The 10,872-nt window shown below is 39.3% G+C and overlaps 1 protein-coding gene across 3 annotated transcripts; it reads right to left on the bottom strand.

The window, feature by feature from the left end:
• Positions 1-75: 75 nt before the first annotated feature.
• Tsfm (Ts translation elongation factor, mitochondrial) lies at positions 76-10,618 on the bottom strand. Of its 3 annotated transcripts, none has more exons than XM_026398434.2 (6): positions 10,492-10,618; positions 10,054-10,227; positions 9,210-9,338; positions 8,354-8,428; positions 2,545-2,632; positions 76-660 (listed from the first exon to the last, which is right to left on the bottom strand). In XM_026398434.2, the coding sequence occupies exons 1-6, from the start codon at positions 10,546-10,548 to the stop codon at positions 254-256; spliced, it is 930 nt and encodes a 309-aa protein (XP_026254219.1). In that variant the 5' UTR covers positions 10,549-10,618; the 3' UTR covers positions 76-253. The 3 variants fall into 3 exon arrangements, with proteins under 3 accessions (XP_026254219.1, XP_026254218.1, XP_026254220.1); XM_026398433.2 differs by having other exon boundaries at positions 8,354-8,476; positions 10,492-10,615; XM_026398435.2 differs by lacking the exon at positions 10,054-10,227 and having other exon boundaries at positions 8,354-8,476.
• Between the last annotated feature and the right edge of the window lie 254 nt (positions 10,619-10,872).

The raw sequence follows: 10,872 nt of genomic DNA on the forward strand, positions 1-10,872 counted from the left end.
TGGGGATGTGGCCCAGTGGTTAAGTGTCCCTGGGTCCAATCCCCCAAGTATTATGCAAACAAGGAAAATCCAGTAGCATGCAAACAAGGAAAAAATATTTTATTTATTAACTTTACCCCATGAACTATATAATTTCATTAAAAATTCAGTTGACAAATTCTGGGTTTGAAGAGGCTTGAGCAATTTCTTCTTTTTGTTATGATGTCCAGAAATAAAAACAAACATTTTCTTCTAAGTCAAAAGTGTCTAGAACCTATTCAGCCTCTGTTGCCTCTTCAAGTTCTCCACATTCAAACCGCACAAAATCTACTACAGAAACCCCATGGGGCTGCACATACTGTCCCAATGTGATGGAGGGATCCAGCAAGTATGGTTGGGACAGCATCTTGGTCTCTGCCTCTCCCCCAGGTTCATCATCCAGGGAGCCAACAGAGAGAGGAGCCATGCCCACCACATGCTGCCCAAGGCGGCGGCCAAGGTCTTCAAGGTTTGCTTTCTGTTCAGATGTCTCACAGATGACCAGGGCCCCATACTTCCCCAGTACCAGGTTGTGGAGCGAGGGACTGTGCATTGCTCCATGGACATAAGAGCCAACGTAGAACCCAGATGGCACCTTCACCCATGCAGCTCGTTTAAGAGTCATGTTTTCTCCGAGTTTCCCTATTAAAAACAAACAAACAAACAAAAAACAACACATCACCAGAATATGATACCTGTGGTGATACTAATGTATGCACAAAGAGTCTAAATTTGGAAGGTGATCCTTCCTCAAAGATATATAATTTTTAGTTTTGTTTAAAGAGGAACAGGGGCATGGTAGGGGAGTACTTGAAGAAGCATTATGTGATAGGTATTCTAGTATTTAAAACAGAAGCTATGGTGTCACAGACACAGTCTTAGTTCTATGTCTTGCTAGCTATATGACCTTGGGCAAGAGACTTAATGACATAACCCTATTTACTAATTTATCAAGCCTTAGTTTCCTGGTCTATAAACCTTCAGGGTTATAGAGAGAAATAAATAAGGTGATATATGCAAAAGTATTTTATTATTGTAACTGGCACATAGTGAGCACTTAAAGGCTAGCTATTATTAATACATTAAACTTAGGTTTAGACTAGTGCTTAAGTAACCCACCCAACAGTACATGGCAGAGCTGGAATTAAAACTGAGATCTGGGCTGTGGATATAGTTCAGTTGGTAGAGTGCTTCCCATGTATGCACAAGGTCCTGGATTGAATCCCCAGCACCACAAAAACAAACAAACAAACAAACAACAAAAAAAAAACACCTCAGATCTGACTCCAAAGCAAATAAGTGATTTTTACCACTGAATTACCATCCCTACCCTATAACCATAACTGACATCAACAACTCCTCATCGTTCACTGTATCAGGAAAAGGTCTACAACTAAAAGTCCCAGAAAATCCAAAAGCCATGTCATCTGATAGTTTTGACTTCCTCTCCTTAAAAACAAAAGGATGACATTATCAGAGTTATGAGAACCAAAAACAGATTGCAGTTTTCTCCCTTCTCTCAGATGCCATTCTCAGAAGTCCAAATAAACCAAAAAGTAGGAAGGAGTAGGAGGATAAACAAAGTGGTCAGGATAAATATGCCTGGATTAACCACAACTAAAGCTAAAAGTTATGAAAAGGGAGAATCCAGAAACCAAAACAAACTTTAAAATATCTTAAAACTTCTACCCAAATTGACAAGGCTGATGCACCCAGTTCTTCCAGAATTTCTTAATAATAATTAATTTCTTAATCACCTATTTCTTAATATGTAACAGTCTGCTTGTTCTCATCTAGGACTCACTGGAATATCATAAATACTATGATCTGATAAAAACAGAACTAACGTCTTGACTGGAAACTGCAGAGGAGCAGAAAAATCCCAGTAATTCCAATCCCTGCTCTCTTTCCTTCCTCCACTAAGGATACAGAAAACAAGCAAATCCCTGCTACTCCCACCATAATGATCTAGATTTGATTCCCAACATCAGTGAGCTCTAAAAGAACATACCTTTACAAATTCAGAACCAGATATCTTGAGATCAAACTCCTAAAAACAATGACCCTAAAAATTCCTAGAACTGTTTATAAAGAAGAAAAACTTACTTTTAAAGTACTATTTTCCCTATGTCATATAAAGAGGTAGTCAATTGGAACTTAGCCACACTTTGTTTGGCTGGCACAATGATGAAAATAATTTTAGTTTGCAAACAGTTAAAAACTGAGATTTCTGCCTATAATTCTGAATTATTTTAAGGAATCCAGTAATCACTGGAACTCCATTTACCCTAATATATAACAGGTGGCTAGAGTCTGGTGCTAGTGCTAGCTTCAGCAGTGAAGCTCTTCAAACTGCCTATTGCTCCCTAACACCTAACACAACCTATTTCTTACATTCATATCATCTGGCTCTTGATGAAAGGCACAGGAGCTTGCAATTCTCCATGGAAATATTGGAGGAACAGCAAAGATACCAAAAGATCTAGTCATTAATTTCCAGTTTCCAGAATCCTTGCAAATACTTACCTATTGCTAAGGCCAATTGATCCTTGAGAGAGCGTTCTCTGTCAGGCCCAGCTGGAAGTCCAGAAAGCTCAGAGGAATTCAGGAAGCCCTAAGTGCACAAGAAAACAAACATGAATCAGTTTTGCACTATTAAAATTATTAATAGTGGCAAGGTGGTGCACACCTGTAATCCCAGCAGCTTGAGAGGCTGAGGCAGGAGGATTGCAATTTCAAAGCCAGCCTCAGCAAAAGCAACGCACTAAGCAACTCAGTGAGACCCTGTCTCTAAATAAAATACAAAACAGGGTTGGGGATGTGGCTCAGTGGTCTAGTGCCCCTGAATTCAATCGCTGATACCCCCCACCAAAAAAATTATTAACAGGCAAAAATAGTCTATTTCTAAGAAAATGGTTAAGATAACTAAGCAGAAACAGATAATATTTTCATTAAGCCAAAAATGTTAAAAACTGATAACAGGCCAGGTGTGATGGCACATATCTGTAATCTCTTTTTTCAGCTTGGGAGGCGGAGGCAGGAGGATTGCAAGTTCAAAGTCAGCCTTAGCAACTTAGTGAGGCCCTGAGCAATGTGGAGAGCCCATGCTTCAAAATAAAAAAATAAAAATGAGGACTGGGGCTGTGGCTCAGTGGTAAGTTCCCCTGGGTTCAATCCCTAGTACAAAAAAAAAAAATGTTAACAGTCTTGTTTTTATGAATTATTTTATCACTATACTATCCCCAATTCCATTCCACTCCCATCCCCTAACCTAACTTCTTAAAATATAAATTACTAAAAACCAGGCACAATATTTTCACACAAACATTAAACCTAGGAGAATTACAAATTGTTGGTGGGAATGCAAAATATTCCAAATCCAATGGAAGAAAATTAGATAATAATTAACAAAATTACATATATGTTTACCTTTTGACCCTGCAGTTCTGTTTCTGACATTTTTCCCCCTTTTGGCACTGGGGATTGAATCCAAGAACACTTTACCATTGAGCTTCATTTCCAGCCCTTTCTTAATTTTTTAGTTTTCAGACAAAGTCTGAGTTGCTGATGCTGGCCTCAGTTGTGATGCTCCTGCCTCTTCCTCCTGAATACATGGGATTACAGGCATGTTCTGCTATGCCTGGCAGTTTCTAAGAATTTTATGATACACTTAAAACTAGACATAAGGGTTAGGAATATAGCTCAGTTGGTAGAGTGCTTGCCTAGCAGGCACAAATCTCTGGGTCAATCCCCAGCACCACCAAAAAGAAAAAAAAAAAAAACCCAAAATACCTAGATATAAGTACATATGTACAAGATTATTCATTAAACAATTATTTCTCCTCATGTGGGGTTTTCTTTGTTTGTTTTTTGCAATATATAATACTGGAAATTAAACCTGGAGTGCTCTACTACTGAGCTACATTCTAAGCCCTTTTTATTTTCATTTCGAGACAAGGTCTCACTAAGTTGACCAAGTTGACCTCATACTAATGATCCTCCTGGCTCAGTCTGAGTTACTGGGATTATAGGCATGTGCCACACCCAGCTCTAATCATAAAATTTTGAAATCAGAGCTAGGTCTGATGGTACATGACTGTAATCCCAGCAACTTTGGTGGCTGAGGCAGGAGAATAGCAGATTCCACGTCAATTCCATCAACTTCGCAAGGCCCTAAGCAACTTAGCAAGACCCTATCTCAAAAAGGGCAGGGATCTAGTTCAGTGGTAAAGCACTCTGGGTTCAGTCCCCAGTACCAAAAAGGAAAAACGGAGTATTTTGGAATCAGCCTCAATGCCCACAGAAGAATTGATTAAATAAACTATGGCATATCCACACAACAAATTGCTATGCAGTTGAAAAAAAAAAAAAAAAAAGAAACAGAAAGATCTCCAGGAACTGCTATAGAGTATTTCTAGGATATATTATTAGTGATAAAAGCAAATTAAAAGTATATATAATTCCAGGATTACACTTGTAATCCCAGTGATTCAGGAGGCTGCGGCAGAAGGATCACAAATTCAAGGCCAAGACTAGGGATGTAGCTCGGTAGTAGAGCACTTGCCTACCATGCATATTGCCCTGAATTCAATTCCTAGCACTGCAAAAACAAACAAAAAAACAGGAAAACCAGTTCAAGGCCAGCTTCAGCAACTTAGAGAGGCCCTAAACAATCTAGCAAAATCCTGTTTCAAAATAATTTTTTAAAAAGCACCAGGGCTATAGCTCAGTGATAAAGTACCACTGGGTTCAATCCCCAAGTACCAATAAACAAATAAAAGTATACATAGATGGGCCTGGTGGTGCATGTCTGTAATCCCAGCAACTCGGGAGGCTAAAACAAAAGGATCACAAGTTCAAGGTCAGCCTAAGCAACTTACCAAGGCCCTCAGCAATCTAGTGAGAGCCTGTCTCAGAATTAAAAATAAAAAGGGTTGAGCTCAGTGGTAAAGCACCCCTGGGTTCAATCTCCAGTACCAAAAAAGGAAAGGATATATACACATTATATCATCATTGTAAGAAATATCTGTGGGGGGGGGGAATAAATATATATATATGTGTGTATGTGTGTGTGTGTGTGTGTGTGTGTGTGTATATACACATATATATACACAAGTTTAACTTTGCAAAAAAAAAAAAATACTGAAAGCATAACCATAACCCAGTGAAGTTGGTTATTTATAGGAATAATGAGAACTAGATAGAATGGGGAGTAGGACTTCTGGGTATACTTCTTTTCTTTAAATAATTTTAAGCTTTTGGAACTTTGTTAATGTTTTCCATAGTCAAAAATCAAATCAAATTAACAAAGATCTGGGATGAAAACAAAAACTGACTAAACAAACAGAAAACCCCAACTGTATTTCAAATGACTAACATAACCTCAAAGAATGGGGGAAGAGGACAACGCTGTAGCACACACTTATAATCCCAGCTACTTGGGAAGCTAAGGCAGAAGGATCACAAGCTCCAGGCCAGCCTAGGCAACTTAGTGAAATCCTGTCTCAAAGGAGAATTTTTAAAAAGTTTGGGACATAGTTTGGTGGATAGAACTTTCCTGCACACAATCCCTGGTACCATTAAACAAGAATCATGGGCTGGGGTTGTGGCTCAGTGGTAGAGCACTTGCCTAGCATGTGTGAGGCACTGGGTTCAATCCTTAGCACCACATAAAGCAAAATAAAGATATTGTGTCCACCTAGAAAAGAAAAGGACTCCTTGGAGAAGTGGCCAATTCCATGGATGGGGCAGGGAAATAAACACAGAATATTTTGTTATGCCAAAAAGAAGGTAATACTCAGAAAATAATAAAGACATATCAAAAAGACATTAAAGCCAGCTTGTACAAGTTTGATTTGCACTGGTCAAATTCATAGATTATTATAGCTCAGTGTAAGAGCTTCCCAACCCCCAGTAATCAAAAAATAATTAAAATTAAAATAAGAATCCATGAGTCAATGTTGGTACTAAGTAAATCATTAAATAAGGGAAAAGAGGGGGAAATTCTAATGGTAGAATGCAACTAATTAGTGCATACAGAAGAAATTATAAAAGAAAAATAACCATTAAATGACCATTATAGTAAAAACTGATCCTGGCAAGAATAATCAATGAATGCTAAAACTAGCATTATCCAAAAGTCTTCTGAGGAACAATTGAGTCTCAAAGAATCTCTCATACATATTATTTGTCAATTAAAAAGAGGAATGTGGTAATTACAGTGGAGAAATCTGGCAAATACTACCTTAACCAAGGGATCAAAGTTAACATCACCAATAATGAACCCAACAGTTACTATGTGCCTTGTCATGTGATGATCTGAAAAAAATACTATTTGATATTCCTACAAAAAGGAACGATAATATGTATATTGAGATAAAGCAAATGCAGTAAAATTCTAACAAATGGTGTATCTGAACAAAGAGTACACTGGAATTTATTGCAGAACACTGGCAACTTTTATACAAGTTTGAATTTTTTCAAAATACAATTTTTTAAAAAAAAATTAGACCAAAAGAGAGAAAAAAATAGATACAGAATTTAGGGGGATGCCCATGGTTGGTGGTGCACACCTGTAACGCTAGCAACTTGAGAGGCTAAAGTAGGAGGATCCCAAGTTGGAGGCCAGCCTTGGGAATTTAGTGAGATCCTCAGCAACTTAGCAAAACTCTATCTCAAAATAAAAAGTAAAAAGACTAGAGATGAAGTTCAGTGTTAAAGCATCCCTGGGTCAATCTCCAGTACCGCCTCCAAAAGTAAAAAGAATTCATGGGGATGGACGTACAGCTCATAGCATAGCTCAGTGATAGAGCACATGCCTAGCATTTGTGAGATCCTGGATTTGATCCCTAAGCACTTGTGTCTCTAAAAAGGATAAGAATTTATACTTCAAGTGATCCATCTATGCATACAATTGTAAAAAAAAAAAAAAAAAAAAGAGTGTTGTTAGCCAGGCACAGTAGCACACACCTATAATCCTACCTACTTGGGAGTCTGAGGCAGGAGGATCGAGTCCAAGGCCAGCCTTAGCAACTTAGCAAGACCCTGTCTCAAAACGTAAAAAAGTTAAAAAAAAAAAAAAAAAAAAAGCTGGAGATATAGCTCAGTTGTAGAACACCCCTGGATTCAATCCTAGTATGAAAAAAAAAAAGGTGGTGGGGACCGCTTACCCTGTATAATATCCTGGGTTCAATCCCCAGCACCCACCCAGCACCCAAATAATAATAAATGCAACACAGTTTTCATATAATATACATTTTTTTTTGGTACCAGGGATTGAACCCAGAGGTGTTTAACCACTAAGCCACATCTCCAGCCCTTTTTTATTTATTTTGAGATAGGATCTCACTAAGTTGCTTAAGGCCTCACTAAGTTTCTGAGACAAGGTTTGAATTTATGATCCTCTTGTTTCAGCCTCCTGAGCCACTGGATTACAGGTATGCATCACTAAGACTGGCTAAATGACATTTTTTTTTTTTTTTGGTGGTGCTGGCGATTGAACCCAGGACCTTGTGCCTGCAAGGCAAGCACTCTACCAACTGAGCTATATCCCCAGCCCAAATAGGACTTTTTAATTAATGCTGTAACAATTAACATTTACCACACAATCTCAAGAGAAGGATAAATAAGAAAAGAAATAAATGATAATGAACACACAAAAAAATGTAATTGAGTGGTTGGGTCATTTTTGTCTTGACAATAATACTGGATCAAAGGCAGACTGATTAATTCATTCCTTTACCCTTCTATGAATCAGAATATGTTTACTATCCCAAATTGTGGTTCTTCCAATCTCCCCACTTGGAAACACTTTCCTCAGGGCATTCCAGATTTCTGAATAGGAAGCCTCAGATGGTTTTGCTTAATTTGAGTGATCCCATCCAATGGACATTCATTCATTCATTCATTCATTCAACAAAGGTTTACTAAGCTCCAATTGAATGCTGCCCCCACTTCTCTTTCGCCAAAGATATAGCAGTGAAAAAACAAATTCATGAAGCTTACATTCTATGGGGGGAGACAGACAATATATAAGTAGATAAATGTAACATATGGGCACTATAATAAAAAAATTTTAAAAAGGCAGAATAAGGAGAAAGAAAAACAAAAGGGAAATATACCTCCCCCAAAGAGATAACATATAAGCAGCAATGTGAAGCAAGAGAGTGAAATCAGAGAGTTTGGGGTAGTGGGGGTAAAAAACAGACAAACAGCAGGGGCTGGAGGTTTAGTACAGTGGTAGAGCACATACTTAGCATGCACAAGTCCTTAAATTCCATCCCCAACACCAAAACAGGAACAAATGCAGCATGCTAAAGACAACCTCCAAACTCACTTTACTGTACGTGGAGAGTTGATCCTTTAGGCTCTGACAATGCAACATGGTTCCCAGGGCTACCTGCTGGACCAACTGTTGAAATTTTAAATTTCTGGAAACAAAATCTGTCTCACAGTTTACCTGTAGGGATAAATGATGTTGTATAAGTTGTTTACTGATTGTTTCTAAAAGTGCCCTAAGGTTGTGCAGTAAACCAAGATGTTGATAGAATCAGCTTCAGACTCAACAAAAATAAATGACTCCAGAGTTTTAAAGCTTCAGTTCCTCTCTTGCTTAAGGCCAGAAACTAATGAAGTGATTCTTTCTGTGCCAATGAATTAGCACAAACATACACATTCAGAGGGGGTTCCATAATGTTGTAAAGGGCTCACTACAAGTTGACCACTTGCCTATGGCTGCACACCATAAACACCTCATTTCTCCAGTCTCCTTCAATTCCAAATCACATTTGCTATCACCCTGCTTATCCCCTTCTCTTACTCTAATTACACCTACTTCTTTTCAAAGGCCCCAAAACCTCCTCTAAAAAAACAGATACTCTCTACTATCAACTAATTAATACAGTTACTACTTTAAAATATAAATTTTCAGGAAATAATGACAAGGTACAGACTGCACTAGACTCACATTTAGGACTAATATTCTAGAATATTAGGACTAATATTCTAGACCACACCTGTGCATTTATATACTTAAATGAGTCCCTAGCTAATAACTAAGGTCTCTAAAGTTTAATTCCAACTACCCTTTATGATTCTCAAACAAATTTCTTATTTTAGAATGCAAAAGGTCAACTACAAGCCTTACACTGAAGGACCATCTATTATTGATATGTGAAATTCCAACAACTTACCTCTACTAATACAGTAGTATTTCCTTCTTGCAGCAGCCCAATCAGTCCTTCTTTAGTCTTTCTCCCACTGAGCTTTGTAGCTTTGCTCCAGCCCTCCTTCTGGGCCTGCTTGTGAAGCCAGATCTCTGCCTATAAATTGGAAAGAAGAAGAGCAGATGATGACGTCACAGAATTTATACTGAATGATGTTCTAAAATATGTTCAAGTTCCCTGATTCTTTATGCTTCCCCTAAATTCTATAATTCTAGTGGCAGTACACCACTAAATGCTGAGTATAGATTGCAGAAACTGGTGCTCTGTACAACTTTAATCTTCACAACCACCCTATGGAGAAAATGGTATTATTTTCATTATATAGACAAGAATGATTCAACTATGGGGGCTGTGCCAATGGCTCAGTGGTAGAGTGCTCATCTAGCATGCTTGAGGCACTGAGTTCAATCCTCAGCACCATATAAATGTAAAATAAAGACATTGTGTCCATTTAAAAAACTAAAAACTGAATATTTTTTTAAAGAATGATTCAACAATAAAAGATTAATTTAAATGTTTACAAAATATTGATGTGAAGGCACCATAATTTGAGTCCTAGAGGGTCTGATTCCTGAGTGCACACAGGTCCATGCGGCAGAAAACACCAAGCAGTCTCGCATGATATAGGATTCGTTAACCCTGAGTCAATTTCTCCCCACTAACACAGGCTGAGGTGGTTGTTTAAGCCAGAATGCCATCTAGGTTTCTGCCGTTATGGGCCACTGGTCATCAGGTCTCACCTACGCTCTCCAGTATCACTTCTCCAGACTAAAGTTGGACCCTAGTACCCTACACTGCATCCCCTTCCAACCTTTTTGAGATCTCCACCACAAGTTTCCAGAGCTTTCTTGCAATTTACAAAGGAGTAGCCTGTTTTCTGCCGCAGCTTCCTAAGGAGCTCCTTGCTGGAAGAAGAGGCAGACAACCAGGACGCAGCGTGAAAGGTGTGCCGTGGCTGGGGCGACTGAAGCCGAAGGGACCCGGCCTGGAAAGGGTGAGAAGGCAGGGATGAGAAGCCGGAAGCAGTTAGGAGACGGGGAGAGGGAAGAAAGCACGTCAGCTCCGAGGCAGCCTTAGGGCTGGGGAGACAAGGACAGGGCAGCGACTGGAGCTGGACACAGAAGAGTCAATGCCGGTGGAGGAGGTGGAACCGGGTTGAATGCGGGTCGGGATAAGGGAAGGGGTGCGCTCCGGACGCACAGGAAAACTACAAGGAAGGCAATGTGAGCACCGGGCCAGGTGTCCTCACCGGGAGACTCCCTGTCCGCGCGTCCAGGAAAAAGCGCAGCGACCGCAGCAGGGACATCTCGCCAGCTACGGCTCACTCCCGCCCGCTGACGTACGGGCCAAACGACCGACTACGACGTGGCGGAAGGGTCAAAATTCTTCCCCAGAACGTGGCAAACAAGAGTGGCTCCACCTGCTGGCAAGAGGAACACAGTCGCCTCCATTCAGCTTAAACTTATGGAGACAGCATAGATTCAGACACTTCACAGGGAGTTATCCGCGACAGGAAAAATAAGAAAAATCAAAGGATAAAGTTGTCACAAAATAATAATGTAAGACGAATGGTTGACACTTGGTTTTTTTTTATTTCCAATGTATTTTCACATTCATTTTCCACTTACTA

The sequence above is a fragment of the Urocitellus parryii genome, chromosome 5, assembly GCF_045843805.1.
Source record: "Urocitellus parryii isolate mUroPar1 chromosome 5, mUroPar1.hap1, whole genome shotgun sequence".
In the NCBI taxonomy this organism is placed as follows: domain Eukaryota; kingdom Metazoa; phylum Chordata; class Mammalia; order Rodentia; family Sciuridae; genus Urocitellus; species Urocitellus parryii.